At 42.1% G+C, this 22,722-nt stretch overlaps 1 protein-coding gene and 1 long non-coding RNA gene across 4 annotated transcripts; both read right to left on the reverse strand.

The window, feature by feature from the left end:
• Positions 1-2,746: 2,746 nt before the first annotated feature.
• On the reverse strand, positions 2,747-7,159 carry RAMAC (RNA guanine-7 methyltransferase activating subunit). Of its 3 annotated transcripts, none has more exons than XM_061446856.1 (3): positions 7,056-7,159; positions 5,289-5,463; positions 2,747-3,877 (listed from the first exon to the last, which is right to left on the reverse strand). In XM_061446856.1, exons 2-3 carry the CDS (start codon positions 5,453-5,455, stop codon positions 3,688-3,690), a joined length of 357 nt encoding a protein of 118 aa, XP_061302840.1. In that variant the 5' UTR covers positions 5,456-5,463; positions 7,056-7,159; the 3' UTR covers positions 2,747-3,687. The 3 variants fall into 3 exon arrangements, with proteins under 3 accessions (XP_061302840.1, XP_061302841.1, XP_061302839.1); XM_061446857.1 differs by lacking the exon at positions 7,056-7,159 and adding an exon at positions 6,551-6,573; XM_061446855.1 differs by lacking the exon at positions 7,056-7,159 and having other exon boundaries at positions 5,289-5,481.
• Positions 7,160-11,373: 4,214 nt separating this feature from the next.
• On the reverse strand, positions 11,374-22,277 carry LOC133265925 (uncharacterized). Its single transcript, XR_009742182.1, has 4 exons — positions 21,360-22,277; positions 15,769-15,866; positions 13,727-14,587; positions 11,374-11,735 (listed from the first exon to the last, which is right to left on the reverse strand). It is a non-coding gene; the product is annotated as an uncharacterized LOC133265925 (long non-coding RNA).
• Between the last annotated feature and the right edge of the window lie 445 nt (positions 22,278-22,722).

A 22,722-nucleotide genomic window follows, 5' to 3' on the forward strand; every position in this document is an offset into this window, starting at 1 on the left:
GTAGATTAAATATCTTTTTTGTTCTGGAATTTGAATGTTGATTAGATCAGAAATGACACTTGTCTTCCCTGTCTGAATCTTGCTAGAGAGCCTTTTGAAAGTACTTCAGCTTCTAACTAACTTTTCAAAGCATGTCTGCACGTTTCTATTCCCAGCTGCAGCACTAGGATAAAATAGAGGTTGAATAGCAGTGAACGCTTGTAAAACTGCATCTCACAAATCACACTAAGATGATTTTATTTTTCTTACTGCACACTTTCATTTGCCTTCAAGTATCCAGTGGCTGTGCTGTGGTTTGGAAACCTGCAGCATTTTTTAAAATGCTAGTTCAGAAACTGTTATAGAATCTCCTGGCTTTTCTTAGTTGTTTGCCACAGCACCTGTAATTTAGCATGATAATTCTTCAGTATCAATTAACAGTCCATACAAAAGTGCTGCGTGTGTTCAGGAACAGATTTAGAACTGCTGCAAGAGCTGTATTCAGATCTTCCAGGGTGTTCAAACTCTTGGCAATGTGGCAGTCATTTCTTAATACGTAACACCTTTTTTTGTTTTATTCATGAAAATAATGATGTCTGAGCAAATGTCAGATGGAAGAGATCTCTTAAAGCCAGATTCCAGACACTGAATTTAATGTTTACCCTGCAATCTCCAGCATAGTTAAAGCAAACAATTTCTGTAATGTTTGAAGTTGCAAATGTTAAAGCTACCCACCATCAGTTTTGTGATCTGTAACACACTGTAATGCACAAAGCATAACTGCAGGCAATACTTACTGACTTTATTTAGCTGACAGAAACAGTAAACCGGACTTTATCATAAAAATACTTATCCATCTAAGTGGAAACTGCTGGAGGTAATATGTTTTGAATTCTATTTACTTTTCTGTCCATTTCGAGACATGCATTTATTTAGAAATGTATTCCCTCCCCCAAAATTAGAATCTTGCTATAATTATTCCAAGGAAAAGTTTTATAAATAATACTGGTCCTTAAAGTTGAATGGAGAGCTCTAATGGGGAGGCAGAGAGAGTCAAGAATGTAAAGACAGAAAATGGGAAGCTGCGCTGGGCTGTGTCTTTCCTGGTCTCACAGTTGAGAAACTCAGAAATAAGAGTTGAGATCATGAAATGTGTGATTCTAGTTCATGACTTTCTCTTAGGACATCCTAATCTAGCTGCTTCCACAGTTTGACCACAATGGTGTAGATTGGTTTTGCTATTTTCTATAATGCTACAACAGCTAGCATTTTTGGAATGGTTCACTGCACTGTCATGAAGACAGGCTGAGAGAGCTGGGGTTGTTTAGCCTGAAGAAGACATGGCTCTGGGGAGACCTGAAAATAGTCTTCAAGTACTAAAGGGGGCTGACAAGAAATCTGGAGAGGGACTTTTTACAAGGGCAAGTAGTGACAGGACAAGGGGGAATGGCTTTAAACTGAAAGAAGAAATTCTTCACTGTGAGGGTTGTGAGGCACTGGCACAAGTTGCCCAGAGAATCCTGTCCGCCCCATCCCTGGCAGTGTTCAAGGCCAGGCTAGATGGGGCTTGGAGCAACCTGGTCTAGTGGAAGGCGTCCCTGCCCGTGGCAGAGGATTGGAACTAGATGAGCTTTAAGGTCACTTACAAACCCAAACCATTCTATGATTCTTTATTCACTAGCTGAAAGACACTAAAAATAAGAGTTACTGGGCTTGAGGAAAGGCAACAGCTGAGACAGAATATGTTCCTAGTGCCAGGTTTTATTTCAACCCGAGATGCTACTCCAGATGGTAAGGAAGAACAACATCCTGGCACAACCTGACTTTTGTGGCATAGCTGGCAGTGTCAGGCTCCTTGCAGAAAGAGATGCGCTCCCTTCTTGGAGGTGGAAGTCTTGGGATATCTGGCACTTTGCATGATTTTGCATTAAAAGGAAATTCCACCATACCAACTTGTAGACTCTCCATAGTGCATAGATATGGATTTAATCCCCCAGTGTAACAGCCCTGTTGTATTAATGAGGGTTAAACCAGGTGCATTTCATCCAGAACTCTTTGAAGAAAAACAAACCTCTCGCTAGAAGATTTTTAAGGTTAAACAACTGAATTCAAGAAAAATGCTTCAGGGAGTAGGATATTAAAACACTGTATCAGAGTAAACAATATTATGTGAGAGGCAAAAAGCAGAAATACTTGGCAGGTAGGTGGATGCACATCAGAGTTTTTGTCTCACAGACTATGGGAAATCTGTATACAGTGCGTGTTTCTAAGATCAACAGTAAATGTACCCTTTACCTCTTAAAAGCATCTTATGAGCTGGAAGACTCTGCTTTTGACTTCTCTAATTCTTTGTTTTTAAATCCAGATGCACTAATTTGTGCTCTTTATCACATAATGTCATGACTTTTACAACAGTCAGCATGATGATTCTGTGTTTTTGTACAACAGCTGAAGAAAATGTCAAGTTAAAAGAAATGCACTGCTCTCCTGATGCAAATTAGCCTGTTGTGTACATGGTGAAATAGAGACCTTTGACCCTATTTTAACAGAACATCAGAGAGTGGATTAACACTCCAGACTTCTAATTAATCACAGGGTATCCCATCCTCTTGGTTGTAGCTGAGTGGGCTGTAGTTACAAGAAAACTTACACCAACAGCAGTGCAGTATTAACACTTATGTGCTGGTACTGCTTCTCATAGGGCAGCCAGCCTAGATGACACTGTAGCAACTCTGTGTTTCAAAATTAGAAATACTCAGAAACATCCTCACATGTGAACTATACCTTTATTGCATGATACTTAAAAAAAAACCACACAAAACTTAAATTCTGAGAACTGCAGAACATTCTGCACTGCTATTTTTCTCATGCAAAAGAAGTACAGAACAGTACCAATTACAGTTCCTTTCTTCTATAACATGCAGTGTTTCACATGAAGTAATCACAATTATCATCAAATTTTACAGGTTTACTGAAATAGGAATTCCAACATTTGTTATGCACATACCAAATTTAAGACCATACAAATTAATCTAAGTCTGATATCACTTCTCAAGTAAAACTTGTACATCACTGACCTACTACAATCAGAAGATACATATTTTAAACTACTTTTTATTCCAACTTTTAGACCATGTTTTAAAAGGAAATCTGCGAATAAATCCAAGCCATTGAGTCAAAGGACACTACACTGACCCCATGAAGTATTTCAATAATAGCACCTCTCTCCTCACTTTTAAGGCATGTGAAATTCAAACCTAACTGAGCTTTTTTCACTATAAAAAGCCAAACTAAGAAATTCTCTCCAGACAAAGACACAAAATGTCACTTTTAAAAAAGAATTATCTTAAGGCAATGTGCCATTGCTACAGGCTGCACGCAAACCACAGCTATTTTCCCCTGGCCTGTTGTGTTTTCTAAAATGAAATAGAGAGAAATCTCGATGGAAGAAAAGAAGTGCACTACTGTGTGTTCAGACAAAAGAATGAGACAGAAAATTAATCTAAGCTCTACAGACTCTAACCAAACTCTGTATAATACGCTTTTTTACTCACAAAAGGTATTCTCTTTTTCAAGTCACACTACAGATAAACAGTGATGGACTGTAATACCAATTCTTGAGTGATCTATAAAACTGTGGGAAAAAAAGAAAACTGTCTAACTTAATTTGTTACATAGCATTACTGGACTTTCAAAGCACAAGTATCATCAGTAGGAATGGTAACGAGACCCTGGGTTGTAGGAGTTGTAGCCATATTGTCCGTAGTGGGAGGAATATGATTGCCCTTGTCTGTGCTGCTGGTAGTTATTACCCCAGCTTCTTTCCGACCTCTGATTAGATCTGTAGTCACCTTGCCAGTTGTATCTATCTCCTCTAAAGTATCTACCATCTTGAAACCTGCAATGAAAAGAAATGTCAAAGAGTCACTTAAATGGTGAGGTTTTTTGAAAAGATGAATGATAATGAACTCTTAAATGTTACAGTTTTCATGTAAACTGTCATGTTACTGTTTATACACTCAATTACTTATCTGTTTCTATGAAAAACTGATGAAAACATATCTAGAGTCATCTGAGACAGTTCATTAATTTCTTACCACTGCTCAGCACTGTGTCTGCTAAGCAATGGATGGACAGTCTGTTTCCTAACACACAGTATTCACAGCCATAAGCTGAACTGCTGGAGCTCTGACTATAGACTCAAACAGATCACATATCTAAGAAAACAACCAGAAGAGACATCCTGCTGCATCAAAGCCAGGTTCAATCTAGTAGCTTCATGGCTGAAAGCTGTGGCAAAACAGGCTTAAGTACAATTTAGCTACCTGACAGCACAGTCCTGGAATTTCCATATTCCCTAAAATACATACAACCACTGCTTCATAGGCTCTTGTAGATCCCCATACTCAAGAGAGTATCTCTTCAGTGGTATTTAGCCATTGTTCAGTCTAAATTTTGGCTTTTCAGCTGTATCTTGATTCTGATCGACACTTGAACTGCCTCACTGTCATCTTCTTTGCTCTTGCACTTGAACTGCCTCACTGTCATCACACCACTGGTGTGGTATAGACAAACACGTCCATGAGGTTTGCTTTGTGACCACAGTGTAGGTGTAAGAGTTCATTAGTTCAAAGAACCACGAATTTCTGAAAGAAAATCCCCTTAAACAATCACTTTTTTTTAAACAAACATATTATATGCTGTAATCGTTGTTTTTCAGTCACACAAAAATTGGATACATCCTGAAGAAGTAATTCAAAATATTTTGCAGTAAGCAGGTAACACTGCATTTGCTAGACAGATCAGACGATGGACTTTACAGTTATATCTACTAGATAAAAGTAGTACAGGCTAATTTAACAAAGTATGGCAAATATTTAGGTTACAAATGAAACATTTTGTGGACACCTAGCAACAGACAATCACTGCTATTAGCCTGCCCCTTCACACATTTTCCTGCTGGCTATTATCCAACAGAAGATAGGCTGCTTAGTTTTGCAGAACTCTCATCTTTCCCCTCTGATGATCAGTAATCCGAGGAAATGAGTTCTGTGGTTCTGGCTCATTCCTTACTAAAAAGTAAATTACTTAATAATTTCATATACAATGCAAAAACTCTATCAATACAGAGAAAATATAAAACCTCATTACTTTTCAGAGAAGACTATTTCTCTTAAAATAGTTACCTATGAAGTAACAAGATTAAATATCTTCCATTAACAGAACAAATTCTTATATTTTTTCTGAAATACACAATCATTTAACTATGTATTTATATAAGATTTAAAAAAAAAAAAAAAAATCAGTACCGATCTCTGTTTCTCTGGTTGCCACCAGATCTGTTTCTCCATTCTTCAACTATAGGAGGGGGATCTGCAGGGCGTTTCAGATACTTTTGGTATTCTTCATCATCTGATGTGAATCGATGAGCAAACATCTCTTCATAATTCACGGGCATGTCAACCAGGGAAGTCATTCTGAAAACTTTAAACATGAACATAGTAAAAGCGGCTTTATCAATGTGTGAAGACTCTTATTGTAATAGCTACCAAAATCCACTAAGGGCAAATGAATGACAGTGAGAAATTACACTCAGATTAACATGGCAGTTAATTTTTGGGCAGACAGCATGCATGACTGACTCCTGAGTCTTGACGATCTAAGACTGTAAATAACTCTGCTGAAAAGGTTATCTCTGATGAAAAGCAATCCCAATACCACATGCAGTCTTTGGACATCTATACTGGATATACAGACACTGATGCGCCTAAGCACTGGGAGTGGTTTTTAGGGACTCCATCCACACAGGAGAAATTCAACTCTGATTAATACCTAATAGTTAGCCATTACACAGCAGCATCTTTGAATCAATTCTGACAGTCCTAGATTAGATGAGCTGTGGTAGAAAGATATAGGACATTTCTGAGAGTTAAGAAGAAAAAAAGTATTTCTTCAGAATGCAATCCCAATCTACTCCTAATCCATTTTTGTCAGGAAAAACATGACTACAATCAACCTGAAAAGTTTGCTAAGGTAGAATATATGCCTCTCTGATGAGATCTGCATTGAAGGCATCAGTTTCCTTATTTACCTGGATATAAGCATTGCCCTTCAGACAAAAGTGCTATCTAGTTGTGTCCACCAGTAAAAGTCTGGCCCTAATAGTAGATGCTGAGAAAGGCTCTATACCTACTGTTTTAACAAGCCCTGGGTAATTTAGAGCAGTTCTTTGTCTCTAGACTTCCAGATTAAGCTCTTCTGCTGTCCCCTGAAGATTTGCAAGCAGGACCTTGCAAATTGGAGGGAAGGAATAAAAAAAGGAAGGAACAGAAGGGGTTTCTTCTAGACCTGAGAGATACAATATATAACCTCAATGACCGAACCCAGGTCTCCTTGCTGTACCCATGAGCAGCTTGAGACTGGGGTAAGTGGGATGTTTATGAGTCAATACCGCACAGTATTCTTTCTGTACGCTGAACTGCCCTTTTGTCAGCTTCAGAAAGCTCAGTGCCCGGTGATCTCCAGAGCCCACCTCCAGCCTTCCCCTTGCACCCAATGACGCAGCATTAACCTTTCTAAAGCAGGTGTAGGAGTTATTCCTGCAGGACGCCCAGTGACTTCATCCTCTTTTTTTTTTTCGCAACGGGCTAGCCTCGTTAGTCTTTACCTCCAAGGAACTCAGGGACTCGCTCTGTCGGGGTGGGAGGATAGTACTGCTCTGAGGACCCACCGCACTGCACTACAGCCTTCTCCAGAGAGCAAGGGGAGCTGCTCTCCTCACGATTAGTAATTTTAATATCGGTGTTCATCCTGCGGGGGCCAGTAACGGGAAATCCGTCACCTTCCTCCGCATAAAGGCAAACAGTGCCCCTAGCAACGGTCAGGGCTCACTCCCCTCCCGGCTGCCCGGGCCGGGGCCCTGTCCCCTCACAACGGCTGGGGCCTCGCTGCAGCTCCAGCGGCTGCGGCCGGAGCCCGCTGCGGGAAGAGCCGAGGGGGAAGCAATGGCTCTCGGATCCCCCCCCACCCTCCTCCCGCACAGCCACCGCCGCTGTCCCCCGCCGCCTTGCCCTCACCCTGCACCGCCAGCCGCCGCGGAACCGCCTTGCAAAGCCCTCCTCTTCCGGGCCGGGCCCCGCCGCTTCCCCCCGCTGCCGGGGCGGTGCCGCCTGCCGGCCGGCGTGCCTCACCGAGTCCTGGTGTTCGGTGGTGGGGCGCCGGCCTGCCAGCGGAGGGGAGTCCTTGGGGTGGAAGGATTGATTCCCCTAAATTAGGCTTTGATACAAACTCCGTTGATATAAACAGCCTTGACATTTATGGGGCGCTTTCCTTGGCTCCTACGCAGGTTTTAAGGAGGTGATACCTGAAATACTTGGATTTTAACAGGAAGGTGAATCTGGAAAGGGTGAAGTGAACGTGGCGCCTACAGCTGTAGCCCTGTGGCTGTTGGTAATGCGGTGTAAGTGTATCTTAATCATAAAAAAGCGTAGCGATGGTTTGACTACTGTGTGAGGAAAGTAGGATGACATGAAGGGGTTTTGGCAGCTAAATAGTTCTGTGTAAACCGAAAGAAATCTGGTTTGATGTCTGCTTCGGCATCACATTTACACTCCCACCTGGTGCTGTAGGTAGTGGCTAAGTCCTGTTACCTTTAATACACGTGAAATTATGCACAAGTGTCAAAATCTGTCGTAAAGGAGGTCCTGTGCAGGTAAAATGGCTTGAGGCAGGGAACTGTGCCTCCCCTCCTGTACTTCTTCGACCTTGGCTGTTATTACTAATTCATGAAGTGCCACAGCAGTTACTAACAGCGCACTGCCCAAAGGATGTGCAGCATGGGGATGCGGTGTTGCCTCTCTCCTCTGAACGACTGGTGGCATCACAGCCTTCCTGTATCAGAAGTGGTGGTGGTGTCCCTGTTCACCTTGTTTCCACAACACTGACGTCTTTGTATTGCTGACTGTTTTCCACAGCTCCTAAACCAGTGAGTTTTAAATGGTCTCTCATGATGTGTGTAAGAAACTGATTTGTTGTAGGACCCTTTCAGAACGCAATGGGTTTTTATAAGCTCTACTAGAGACTCTATGATTCTAGAGACTATCGCTCACAGGCACTAGCCAAACATAGAGACTGATAATTGAGCTCATCACTTGAAACAAGATACCCCAGCAACAGTGACAGCAGCATCCAATTCTCCAAAAATATTAGACCACAGTAAGTGCCTTTTGTTTCATATAAACAGCAGTAATTACAGTCTCCTCTCCTGCATGACCTAGAGCAGGAGTGTATTGTCACTTGCAGAATAGAAATGGTGACCTCAATCTGAACAGCCTAATGCAAATGCCTTAGCCTGAATAGCTAGTTCTAAGCCAAACAAATTGTCACTGAGGCTGAAAAATAATATATTTTAGCTTAAGTTTTCCCCATGTAATCCCTGTTTTACTGACTGCCCTGTTCAAATGGGCAGAAGTAGGTAGGATTTTATTTCTTCCCCAGACATGTTTTGTTTTGACCACTGGATACTGCAGTTTCACGTGTGTGTACAGAGGATTTCATGCATAAAATTAGTCAGATGATCTTTAATAAAAGGGAAATGCTTTTTTTTTCTTTGAGACTGCTGTTTCATGGGTGACATTTTTCATTAAAAGACCAAGCTTAAATTAATATTAAAACTTTTAATTACAGACTCAAGTCAGCCACCCATTTAAGTGTGTACATAATCTAAGCCTATATATAAAAGTTCTGTTGAATGCATGTGCCCCTTGTAAATGCTGTGAGCAGTGTACTCCACAAATTAACAGTTTTGCTAAGGTGCTCTGTTTAGCATATTCCACACAGAAAAACACTTGCAGGGAATGGCTAAATCAGAGTGGCACATAATTGTATATATTATATTTAAATTTATATGGTGCTTGTGCTTTGGATCTTTTTTCTTTATGTCTTTACGCCTGCTATGAATTATAACATCAAGAAGGGTCTAGGTGGCAATATCATAAGATTTCTCATAGATGTTACACTAAAGTTCAAACTGTAAAAAACCCAAAGTGACAGGTGATTTTTAAAGGAACAGGGTCACTGAAAAATTACTACTGTCACCAATCAGGACTTTCAGCACCCAATAAATACCTCACAAAGCACATACCTACATAGTAGGTGCCCAGGTACTTAAAAGGTCTAGCTCCAAGTATTATCAAGACTGAGGACTTTATAATCCACTCTTGCAATCCTTCTGCTCACTTCAAGGCTCTCCAGGTAATTAGTGTGTTAGTTTTGTATAAACACAATCTTGTAATCAGCATCTTTGAAGTCTACTGTAGTGTGATAAAGCCTCAAAGAGTTTGCTTTTTCTTCTGTGGATTTCATTATGTTAAATAACATGCTGTTAGATGAAGTCTTATCTTCTAAATTTGAACTAAGAGTTGTTCCTTTTAGCCTATCAGAAATTAATGAAGCTTTTGTAGAATGGATCTTCCTGCCTGAACAAAGGAATATACACTAAAACTAGAAAAGTCTTGAAACAATGGAAAATGGCAGTTCTTTTTGTAACTATCTAGTTCTGTCACAAGATTTTGTAGGTGATGTTTTACATAAATCCCCAGCTTCTAGACTCCTGTGTTTTCATTATACTCAACTTTCATTTGAAAATTAATTTCTAGCCCTCGCTATTATGGACAATTCTTGAGAAAATAAGTAAGTCTGCTGTACAGGATAACCAGCCTGTACCAAGAAGTGAAAGGAAAACATTATTCAAGATTTCTTTGTTTAAAATCTTTTACTTTTTGCGATTTTCCATTTCCTTCTGACTAGGTTTGTTGCTTTAACTCAGTAGAGGTTGCCAGCTATGGCATTTTTAATGAAAACTCAGCATGTATCTCACTAGCAAGAGAAAAGGAGAACTGATTTTTTGTGTGCATTTCTACATCTTTAAATAGTCAGGTTTCTTTTACTTTATTGTTAATACCTACCTTGAGAAATCAACTAAGGAACTAACATCCCGTGTAATTGCAGCCTGTTTGATCAAGGGAATATTTGTCTATAACCGAATAAACAGAGAAGCCTCCATAGATTGTTATGGATCCTGCTGGGTTTTTTAATAACAAAATAATATATCAGATATTTTAGTGAAAATGTATTTATCTTCAAAACTCTGCCTTTTTTTCCTTAGCCTGATGAATCTGCTGAGTGATTTCCTGCCATCCAGTTCCCTTCTCCACTCATTCTTTTTGCAGTGTCTCAGTTACAGTGTAACTGAAAGCCTGGTTTGTTTGTACAATGAAACCCGATTTCCCCAGATAATTTATTCTAGGAAATGGTGGTGTCTGGCACTGCTAGAGAGAGCAAGACTTTGGGTTCTGGCTAACAGCAGGTACAAAGGGCATGCGTGGCACCCTTGTTACTGATTACACACTAAAGGAAAGTAGTTTCTGTGGGCACAAGAGGCTGTAAGACCGCCAGGGGACATCTAAGTAACTAATGACTGCAAAGTGTTTGTGGGATCACTCATTGCACTGAGAGATAGGTAAGCAGAGATACTTTTCAGCCAATCTGCAGAAATATTTGGAGTTGTGCTCTTTCTCCAGTGCCTCCTGTGCTTGGAAGATCAGTTCTCATCGTGGGTATTATTCCTTTGGCTCGAAGGGATTATTGCCTAGATGAAGCTCACTTCAATAACAGGAAAGACTGAGATATAACAGCTGTTGCTGACAAATGCCTCTGAAGCCCGTTATTCTGTCAGATCTCTGCCTTGGCTTTGCTGTTATATTGTACAATATCGCTGAGCCTCAGAGTGTCTTTCACACACCTCCATATGGTATTGTAAAGTGAAGTCCATAAAGGAACAGACTGCACCGTTTCTACCAGCTTCACTAAACTTAATACAAGAAATGTTTCCTTACCGTAACAATGACCTTTAAATGTTAACTGCCTAAAAAAAATAACATTGTCCTTTTTTTTAAAAGGGGGAAAATGCAGTTCTTGGTGCTTGATTGTGTTACAGAATAACAGTTTTGGTGTTGTGGGGCCCAATTCCTTTGCATTAAGCTTACAACAGTGTAACACTTGATTAAATGGAATTTATTCCCAATTTATTCCACTATGAAAGAAGGCCTTTAATTTTCCTAAGAGCTATTTCTGTTGTCAGTCTTTTAAAACTCACAGTCACATTCAATTATATTTTTAGTGTATTGTTCTTTAAATTAGTGCAGAGATGGTGTTATCTGACTGTCATTTATACATATCTATATACATATATACAAATTAAAAATCACTACATTCTAGCTGCCTTCTTTTATTTTCACCTTTTAAACTGACTAAGCCAGCTGTGCCCTTTGGGGTCTATAAGAATGAATCATTTTTATTATTTTTGCTCTCTTAGACAGTAATTACAGAGTGGTATGCCTTCTCTGGTTTTTAATATTATGGTGCCATTTTAATCTATGGTGCAACACCATTAACTTCAGCAGAGTTACACTAGAAATGAATTCATCCCCAGGAGGCTTTTCCAAATGTTCAGTTCTTTCCTCATGATTACCCAGGGGACCAGAGAAGAAGAAGGCAAGACAGAGGGCCCTTTGATAGGAGAAATGTAGTTCAAAGTGAAGTCTTGTTTCTGCCATTCATGGTGCTCCATATGTTCCTCATTTGGGGTGGAGATGGGTTAGACCCCGTGAGGCACACACGCTGGGGCTGAAGGGCAGGCAGAAGTTTTTACATAGCACATCTGGCGCACAGGTTATGCTCTTTCCCAGATGTAGGTACTGTACAAATGGAAAACAAAGAAGAAAAAAAAGTGGGAGGAATATTCAGATACTTAAAGTGTACTTCTGTGGAACTGCTTAAAAGTCAGAAAATGGAGTAGCCAAACGCTAAGATATCAAACTCATCATAATCATCAGCCTGTCTAAACTCCAACTCAGACGCTTTTTAGATGTCAAGTAATCCTGCAAGTGGGAATGTATGAATCAGTGCTATCACGGATTGCCTATTGTTAAGATAGTTGCAAAATATAAAGGAGATACTTGCAGAAGTTTCTAGGGCTAAGTTTTATTCATTCTGTATGTTCTTTTCTAGTTGGATATTTAATTTCAGTTTGGGCTCATTTCTCATGTCCATATCCAGTCTAAAACATTCAAATCTGTTGCAGTGTGGGTACACCAGCTTGTAAGTTAGAATTTAGTTGCACCTATCTGAGTTCAGAAGGGCAATTTAGAGAATTTTCTAAAAGAGAGGGGTGGGGAGCCAACAGCATGGCTGGTGGGGAGGACCAGACAAGTTCATGGGGATGAAACAGGTCCAAGGCAAGTCTGAAATTCAGTCCATGGGGCGCTGCTCAACACAGATCAACATGGTCCGTGTGCAGGCACAGCACAGCCACAGCACAGCTGCATCTGGAGCCCAGCATAGCCACAACAGCAGGGACCAAGGGACCAAGGCTGAGCTTGCATGAGCCCCTGTGCCTGGGGCAGGGGTGTGCAGGAGGCCCCAGGTCGCTGGTTGTGGCAATCAAAGCTTGTCAGTGCATTCAGGGCCCTGACATGCACATCTGGTAACAATTTCTATTATGTTTAATTCAGAAACTCAGATCCTTGCAAAACCTAGGATCTAGCAGAGGGAAGTGGTTATGCCTGTTTTAGCACACGTCTAGCATTTCTCCCAGGCTGGATAGTTTATGCAGTTTGCCTGCTGCACACCAGTCGGGTGCCTCGGCTACAAAGTCAAACATTCAAACTCTACAGGGGATTCCTGAGTTTCCCATTTAACTCCCGGAGTCTCCCTTCTCTGGATGGTGACATCCTCCAGGCACCGGGGCATTGCTCCTTATGTGGAACTCCCTTGTCCTCTCTGAGGCCCAGGTTTGAAAGCTGACCTTGCCACCAGCCCTGCAGATAGATGGGCCACGCGGCCCCACTCATGCCTGTCCTGCTTCTATGTGTCAAAGCCATGTGTAAGCACATGTTCAGGTTCTGCTAAAGGCAATGAAATACAACAGTATTTCAGTGTTTTGTTCCCCCTGAAGGTTCAGGTCAGTGCAATTGATCTAAGTAGTGCTCCCTCCTTTAGATACGGCTCTCCCCAAACGGCTTTACGAAGAAGCTGTTAGTTATCACAGGAATTTGTCTCTCTTCTTCTCTTTGCACATAAGAATTCTTGAATGTTCTCTGCAGTTCCTCTTAAGGGCCATTAGAGAAAGCAAGGGCTGAAGTATAGGCCAACTTTGTGCTACTTCAACTTTGGAGTGTCCTCTTAATATGGAGTATTTTTAAAAAAATTGTAAATCAGAATTTTCCAGAAATACCAATCTGTATTGAGACCACACTGTGCTAGAGTGAAATGAGGTGTAAGTGAATTAGCTGAGCTGCAGAGGAGCCTGCAGGAATTTACAGAGCTGGCCTGAGAGTCTGCTCCTTGTTCTGACACTGCCTCTGAGTGGTACTGCTGTGCCCTCCCCTGTGCATCCCTGCATTATGCCTCAACCTACACAAAATCTGGAAACTCCTCAGGCAAAGACTATCTTTCCATTTTATGTTTGTGCTGTGCTGGGGCTGATCCTTGTCTGGGGGTCTAGGTCACCACTGCTCCTAGCAGTAATAACTCTCCCTCCTGTTACTAAATTAGGACTGGAGGTCATTCTTTCCAGCATACAAGGGTTCCTAATCTTTCAGGAGACTATGCTGTGGCTGCCTCCCCTCTGTGTCCCCTTCTGCCTCCTCAAGATGTCTGTCTTGGATGTTGAGGACAGCGTCCTTACCTGCCCCAGCACTGCTGGAACTCCTCCATCTTTGCCCCAGACTCCTGTGGCAGTTTCCTGGAACCTTTCCACAGTGCTGCTGTTCCTATGGCCCTGCTTAACCTCCCAATTTTTCTTCACCACCTTCTTGAGCTGTGGCTGTTTCCTTCCCATCCCTGCACCGCCTGCAGAAATCGTGCTCTGGTGGCAACCAGCTGCTTAGCGTGTAAGTGCTCAGCTGAACACTGCTTTCTAATGTTGGTTGGGAACCCGTGCAAAAGAACATGCTGACTCCTCAACCGTCTAAAGTTAAGAAATATAAAACTGTTGTCTTGGAAAATGCAAAGTTCTGATGGAGGATCTTTAAAAACAAGCCCAAAATCTCACAGAGAAATTAAAACCACACAGTAATTTTTGGTGATACTTTGAATATGAGTGTTTCATATTATGCAATGGCTGCTCATTTTAAGAACAATATACAGTTATTTTCTTGGTCTTAAATGCTGGTGTGGGGGTATCACAAACTTCCCAAGTAAAACTTTAATTAAAAAGCAAACGTTAATCTCCACACAGTGGCATCTGCAACAGATTGCGAGATAAGACTTCACCAACCTGAAAAAACTAAGTAAGATTCTAATTAAATCAGGGAAAAAATGATGAACTAGATATATGTTTTATTTAAGGATGGCAGTTATATAAAGTATCAAAGATCTCATAGTTGCTATCTGATGGGAAACGTTGCTGCCAGATCTCACAAACTATTTCAGGGAGAGAAATCCTTGTTCCACTGGTTCCAAGTACTGTTCACTTCCACTTCAGTGGGGTCAGGACTTTGCTGTGTCTCTCTGTTTGACTCGGAAGTCACATCAGTCCTGTTGAAAGCTGCAGATGATCCAGTAATGAAGCAATGTGTCAGCATGATATGAGGAAACGCTGTACTGCAAGTGCTGCCATCTTTCCAGTGAGGCACAAATACAAAGTCCTGACTATTTATGGTTATTAGAGGTCCCAGAGCACCTTTTGAAAAGTAAGGCTCTTAATCCCTGTGTGCTGGCCAAAATCTATTTTCAGCAATGCCACTCCGGCTATCAACATTTCCTGTATTGTTTCAGATGGAGATTGTGTTGGCCATTGCATCCTGTTCCAAACTGCGTGCTGGGTTCCTCTCTGTTTTGGAACAGCTGATATTTTCCAGAAACAACCATGCTGCAGTGGTATGTGAAGTGATCTCTATATATCGTCCCTTGTCTCACAGGAATGGAATGAGGATTAATCGATTATGACCAAATCATGATCCCAGTGAAGTCAAAAGAAGGTTTTTTTCCATTGGCATCATGGGAGCCAGGGTTGGCTTCTGTGTGGGTATTATTGAGATACCTACACATAAAAGCAGCTAAAAATACAAAGCACTACCTTGTGGAAGGTGCCTGTGTAGTTAGAATTCCTTTATCTGGAGAGGAAAATGCATTTTAAAGGCTGTTTCCTCAAGAGTCTAGTTGTCACCACAGGCGTTATTGTGCATGAGGAAATTCGGGTTCATGGAATGTGGCCTTAAGCATGTAATGTTGGTTGGCTAGCATTTGTGGCTTTGCATGTCCTGTGAATTCAAAACATGCTTTATTATACTTTCAGGGCTGGTCTCTGCTCTTTTCCCAGTGCAGCCACCGGTGTGGAATTGTATCTCAAAAAACATGTTCTTAAAACTATGAATAATTCAGCTTTAAATATTGGAAGAAAGTTGAATACTAAGTGACAATAGCTGCACATTATTCTCTATGAGCAGATGTTAATTCTTCTGGGCAAACAGAGGGTCTAAAAAAGAGCAACTCTGGCCAGATTCCTAAGAGACTGCAAAATGTTTCCTGCTTTCATCTTCTGTCATATACCACTTCCAGTGTCACATTTCAAATTGTAAATCAATTTACAAGTTGGACAAGAGATACCAGTGAAAAACATTTTTGCAGGATCATCTAACTTCTTCCATACAAATATAATAATAGTACATCTCTCGTGCAAATATAGGAAAGAGTGGTCACAGGCTATTTTGGGAAAAGCATACTCACCAGCTGGACACAGGGAGAATATTCAGTCAGCCACTGAGGAGCAGAATAACAGTAATCAATATTATTAAAGGTGGGTAGGGATGAAAATCGGCCTATTCCTGCAGGAAAACCACCAAATTAAACTTAGAAAAATATTAGTACATTCACAATGTAAATTGTGCTCTTCTGCAAATTAACAGTAAATGAAAAATAGAGGATATGTGTCATCCATACTTTATAGTGTTGATTTAATTTTCTCAAGTATGTAGAAAAGGTTTTGATGTGCGTATATTAATATTTCCCTATTGACTAAAGATTAATTTAAAATAAAACATAGCTCAAAGCTTTTCTGGAAGTTTTAAGTGTTCTGCACCTTCCACCAAATCCCCTTGAGTTAAACTGAATTCTGTAACTGTGTCCTGGGTCATCTCCCATGAGAGTGCACTGTGACCCCTCTCCCTGGCTCCAAAGGCCTAACTGAGCTATGGCTGAAAACATCAGTATGATATTAAATCCTGGCTGCTGCTGCCTGACATCTTGATGGTACTTCTGCAAAGCCCAGGTAAGCACTCTGGATCTAGAGAGTGCTCCTCCAGGTGCTTGATCTGCAAACATGTCCCTGAAATGCTGTTTGGGGGGGGTTGTTTTTTTTTTTTAAATATTTACCAGTGACTAAAAATTTTATTCTTATTTTTCAAAAACCATGGATTTTATACATCCCCAAAAGGACTATGAAATTTCCCGTGAAAAGTGGAATCTGTTTACCAGTAGGTACAAGCACTTTTATAACTTCTGGTAACTAAAATTACACAAGATTGGATTTAAGAGTCTCGACAGTAAATACTTCCTGAGAAGCCAAATATGGAGCTAAAAATAAACTGATTGTGTTTGTTTAGCTGATTGGTAGGGTTTATGTATTTTGTCATCTAAGTATTCTTGCAGAACAGTTGCAGTAGGTGGAATTAGGAATGTAGAAGCTCCCCTTGAGGTAGTTTTATGAAGGGAAGACATGCAACCCATCTTGCACCCAGTAGGTTCTTTTAAAATGCATTTCCCCATCAAAGGAGTCCTGGCATCTTTGTGAGAGCTGTATTCTTGTTGGGTTTTTTGTCAAATAATTATTTTTTACTTTTCCTGATGTTAATTATTAGTGTAGTAAAAAGAAAACAAATTCTGCATCATTTGTGGCCTTCTGGCTTCGCTGTTATTATTGATTAATTATTGGCATTTAGCAGGACTTAGACATAAGGACTGGTATAAGTCAAGGTTTTTAACTTTACTTGAAAATGATATAATTACATCCAGTAGGGCTGGTGACAAATAGTTTCCTTCACAAGAAAGCTATGGGTGTGAAAGACACCGACAGCTGGGCACTTCTGACTTCCTATCTCTGAGCCAGGCCTGGCTTCCCTGAACTCAAGGGATTTTCCAGAATTGGAGGTGAGAAATCTAGTACTGCAGAGCCACTCATGTCCTTAGGAGCTTCAGTGAGAGCTTTGGGGTGCTCACCACTATACCTCAACCATAAGGTTTTGCAAATAGGCTTGAAATCCCGTGTGGCTTCATTCCCACCTGGCACTCTGTAGTGCTCAGTCCTTGGAGAAATTCATCCAAGTGAGGAATTCATTACTTCTGCCCACAAGGAAACATAGAAGCCTTTATCAAGCCCTTGAGCATTCTTGTAAATAAATCAGACCTCCAGTGTACCTAGGGAATATCTACCTTTAACAGTAAGGCAATCAAAGAGCTGATTAAGTGCCAAAGTCCATCAATGAGTAAGTCCTAAAGAAACAGAAAGAGTGATGTATTTTGCACCAGTATGAAGTATGAATTCCTAAAAGCATCCTAGGCAAGCAGCTCTGGACAGTTAGAATGCTCTGAAAGGTCTGGCCCCATCCTATCTCCCTCTGCCCTATTTTATATGGGAATACTGGTTTTGGGGAGAATGAAGATGCAGTGGGGAGTTACCCTGGGGAGGAAGCTGAAGGATGGAGAGCTGCCTGCTGGCAAGTCCAGGACTCTGGAGAAGAGCGAAGGGAAGGCAGGGTGTCTTGAAGGAGGACAGGCTGCACTACAGACCCTAGGAACACCCCACATCCCTTTCCCTGGCTTCCACTGCTTTGCCCTCCCTTTCCTCCTGCCATACCTGTCCCTCATCCCTACATGTCCGTGATTACGCTCTGAAATTGCACCCACTGCTAGAGAAAGTCAGGAGTGGGGCAGAAAAATTCGGTTTTGCTTATGCCACTTGAGCTGGCTCCAGTATCACAGGAAGGACTAGTTTTACACACAATACAGGACCACAGCAGAGTCCCAGGCTCAGCAATGTCCCTCAGCCCTGCAATCCCCTTGGAGGCCAGACCCCCTTCCTGCTGCAGGACAGATGGCTGCAGTGAGCCTAGGGGTTTCTTTTCCACCTCCCCTCTTCCCTATCCCCCAGCATGGGCAGCACATCCTCTTTGCCCAGCTCGCTGACCTGCACCAACAGCAGACATTGTTCATGTACCATAGAGCACAACACCACCAGTAGAGCGGGTTGGGCTAATTAACTAGGCAGCATTTAAAATGCCAGCCCGTGGTTGCTTGGAAATGTAAGCCAACTTTGGTATTATTTTCGAGCTTAGATTTTTTTGAATCCAAAATTCCATGTGACGGAAGAGATGGGTATTTAAACAGATGTCTGCAATTTCTTTAAAAAATAGAGATTGAGTTACAGATGGTAGAAAGGGCCTGAGAATTAAAAACTCCTGAGCTACAAGAAAATTTAGATGTTAGCAGAGCGATTTGCTGAAATGAATGGTCCTGCAATTCTGCATGTTTGAAAATAAAGTTTTCACTAAACATGTGAATATCTTTTCCCTTCGGCTTCTCTACTGGTGGCCTTGACTGTCACCACCATCATCACAACCAAGTTGCAATATGAGGGTCCTGTTTCTAACAGGCAAGGCACATAGTTCTTCCCTTTTAGTATCTCCTGTACAGTTTGGCCTGCCAGGAGCAAAAAATTTGATCTGAATTAGTTAAAAAAAACTAATCTCCCCCATCTGCATAACTGGTGCCTGATTGCTCTAACTTCCATTTTATAAATCACAAATCAATGGCTTTTTGTGATGTAAGCCTGGAAGAAAACCAGAGTCATCATCTGTACTCGCAGATAAAATGGATTTTTTTCTTCTCTTTTTGGGGGGATTTAAAACGAAAATGACAAAAATAAACTTTGAGTGAAAAAGCTGATTAATTCTACAGTGGCATATAGAATCATAGAATCAACTAGGTTGGAAAAGACATTTAAGATCACCTTTAAGATCCAACCATATGAAATGCAAAGGACTATGTATTGGAATGAAAAAACTGAGCACATTTGGTACAATTTTGAGGGGCAATTCAGGATCCAGCTCAACAGCTGGGAGACCTGTGCGTTGCTGTGAGCAGCTTTATGAGGATCTCCACTCATGCATATGTGCTCAAACCCCAGTGGCTTTAGGAGGAAACAAATACATAGACTCAAACACAAGCCGTAAGGAGGCTCCAACACGCAGCACTCCTCACCTGCTCTGCAGAGTCCCAGTCTGCCCATTGCCAAATCAATTTCAGAGAAGAGCAGCAAGACCCACTAGATGCAGAGAAAAGCTGTCACCTGAAGAGTGACCAACTTACTTTACAGTGGAGTGGACACAATCAAAGTGTCTACATGAATGAAAACATTAAGGAGAACTGTGAGTATCTGTTTTCTGTCTTGCCTTGTAAGAAGTATGTCTGTTAAAGGGAGCAAGATTTTCTCCCAGTATGGGGCCACCTTTCCAAATGTTCCAAAGGTTCAGCGAACACCCCTGGGTGTGTCCCAGGCTGGACTTCTAGTACACCAAAGTACAGAGATGCCTAGAGGATGCGTCCCAAATTGTTTATTAATGCTGACAGATGCTCTCTGACTACACCAGTATTATTAGAAATCCATCAGCCTCTTACAATTTTACAGCCTTCAACACTGTGCTAGGTACTCACATTCAAGGCTTGAAAAAGACTGAACAGCAGGTTTTCTGAAATAAAATTATATCTGAAATAAAATAGAGTGGCAAAGACGGCAATAGTGAAAGCCAAACAAAAGAAGAGGACAGAAATGTGGAGAGGGAGGAAGAGACCAGTGAGCTCTTTGCTTTTCAGAGTGCAGACTGAGTACATGCTCCTGATTGCTAGGTTTCTGAAAGGATATTCACCCTGTATCTAGGAATCAAAAAATGATACCTTTAGGAGGCCTGAGGGAATAGGAGAAATTTCTCATCTAAAGAAGTTACATCCATTTACAGAACATGGATATTTTTATTGCTCAGCTTGAATCATACTGAGGGATCCTGTGCCTTCAGTATTTTGAGTCTTCCTAACCGTGCCACAGGAACAAGAGCACACTTGTGAATACTAAATGAGGACTGAATTACCATCATGTACACATCCTGCACCGGAGCCAAATCGGAAGTGAAATATCATGTCACATATGAGAGCTTAAGAACTGATTAATTTTGATAGCATATTTATAGTTCTCATTTATGAGGAACTCAGAATACTTTAAGCAAATTGAATACTGAATTATCCTAAAATACTGTAAATCAATGGGAACTGTACAAGAATCAGGACCCTGTGATGGTGGAGTAGTTCAAGATGGGACTGTCTGTAGAGCAGTCACTTCACTCAGTACTGATAAACAGTTTGTGTGAGATCTGAGCCCTCTTCAGATCCATGGGGCTTTTACCCTTGTCTTAAATTGAGGCCAGGATTTCATCCCCTTTTTGGCAGAGGGCAACAACAGTGTGCCATGCTTCAGAAAGAGGAATATCACATCTCTCTGGAAGAATAGAGGGAATTTTAGGCTGAGGGAGTGCACTTGCAGAAACCCAAACATGAGAAGAAAACTGGGTTAACTTGCTATCTGCCACAACACATGTCTCAGGGTCCTTGAGGAATGGGACCACAACTCTGCCTCTTCTAGAAGATAGTTCTGAAAAGATCATAAGTCAAATGGGAAGACCTTAAAAACAAAAGCCAGCTACAAAATTTTGTATCATGCAAATTCCACAGCCAATTATGCTTCCATAAGCTTAAGCTATTTTTCATAATTGGGGATGAAAATACGCTCTTGAATGCAAGATTGGGAAAGATTAAAACATTAGAAAATTCTAAGGCAACTGCATTTCTAATGTCCAATTTTCATCCTACTGTGACACATGTAGTAAGTCCATTACTCCATTTTGATCCAACTCCATTAGACATTTGTAAGTCACAAGTTCATGAAACAGCTTTCAGATACTCACCAAAATGAGCTCATTAGTTGGAGAGAACTAAGACAAGACTTCTGTAATGAAAGGAGTATGTGATTTAGCAAAATGAAGTAAATGGTATAAAACCAGTGAAATAAAATCACCCCATTTATGGTACAAGTTTTTTCCACTAGATTGCTATTTTTCCCCTTCAGAGAATGCTTCCCCTCGCAGTTTCCCCAAGACAAGAAGAATAGTCACACCAAAGCAATATTCCAGGCTGCAGGCCATCATGAACACAAGAGGATTGTCACCTATGCCTACATGTCACCACCTCCTATCCTGGAGGAAATGGAACCTCACATTTGGCTGGCAGAATGGGGCATGGGAAGACAGCAGTGGTTAGGTAAGGAGTTAAATCTCCTTCAGCATCCACATTAACCATCTGCGCATGGTGAGAAGAGCAGATACGTGTGAGCAGTGTCATCTCACAGCCTTTTGAAAATGTCTGTGTAATTCACCCTGCTTTTTTATCCCCTGTGGCATAAACTTTATTTGAGTGTATGGGATTGAAATTCCATTTTGGTGTTCCAGACAACAGGAAATAGTTGTCTGTCAGAGTGGGAGACAGTTTCATTGCGCAGAGCTGGAGGGTGTTATGTTGCTGGTTTGAGGGTTCCCATGAGGTTCCCAGGTAACACTGGGCACACCCCCGATTATGACACACAAAGTTAAAGCAAGCAAACATTGCACCTTCCCCACAACTTCTAAACTTTCTTTGGAAGAAAGGAGAAGTCAACGTGAGATTTTTTAAAAAAGAGATGAAAATAATCACTCTTGATGGCAGCGTATTAATTATAACTTTGTGTGGGAGAAGTTAAAATCCTCTCTTCTGTGTGAATTGGGCATCTTTTCCCCACAGAAGTACTGTGTCTGTGTAGCACGGCCCTACAAACACCTGAATGAGCAGGCCCGTGGCGTTCCTATGGACTTGTGTCCTACGTGATGCCTGTCAGGCACCAGTGTCACCCGCGGGGTTAGGCAGCCGTAACAGAGCTGATGAGGGCAATTTTTCCTCCCGAGGGAAGGAATCATCCCTCTGTTTTCGTGGTACCTCTATGGGAAGGGTAGATGGCTGGAACAGATTTGGAGGGGGCTGAGGAGGACCAAAGAGAGTCAGTCCTGGTGCATCAGCACCTTGGGCTGAGTTGGGTGGAGGCTGGGTGAGAGCCCCGCATTCGGGCTCTGGGGCTGAGGCTGCCCGGGCCCGCGGCCCGAACGTGGCTGAAGCGGGGTATCGGACTCTCCGCGGGTACGGGCCGGGCAGGGGCGCGGGGAATGAGGGGGCTGCGTTCAGTCCCGTCGATTCCCTGGGAAAACGGATTCAAAGCGTGGCAAGCCGCGGGCAGAGAACCGCCTGCTCGTGCTCCACGAGTCATCCCCGGCGCAGCGCTGCCCGGGCTCGGAAGGGCATCCCGGGACCCGCTGGCGGATCGCAGCCGTGCCCGCGCCGCTGGGCAACCGCCCCCGGAGCCGCCGGTCTCTGGGTCTGGGCTGCCCCCTCCCGCCGCTGGGGTTTATCGGCAGCGGGCGGGGCCGGCCCCGCAACTTCACCCGAAGTTTTCCCGCGGCCCCGTCCCCCCACGACTGGTCGCGGCCCCGCGCACCGCGGACACGCGATGCTGACGCCCCGCTCCGGGGCTCGAACCCCCGCAGGGCCGCTCTC

The sequence above is a fragment of the Pezoporus flaviventris genome, unplaced genomic scaffold (genome assembly GCF_033815535.1).
Source record: "Pezoporus flaviventris isolate CSIRO_AGI_PZ_B2104156 unplaced genomic scaffold, CSIRO_AGI_Pfla_v1 ptg000006l, whole genome shotgun sequence".
Classification (NCBI taxonomy): Eukaryota; Metazoa; Chordata; class Aves; order Psittaciformes; family Psittacidae; genus Pezoporus; species Pezoporus flaviventris.

What these genes read in the sequence shown, in the direction of transcription:
- RAMAC (XM_061446855.1), bottom strand. Translation starts at nt 5,479, where the DNA reads ATGTTCATGTTTAAAGTTTTCAGAATGACTTCCCTGGTTGACATGCCC. An exon ending in AACCAGAGAAACAGAGATCG is followed by an intron (nt 3,878 to 5,288) that starts GTACTGATTTTT and finishes TTTTCATTGCAG; the next exon opens with GTTTCAAGATGGTAGATACT.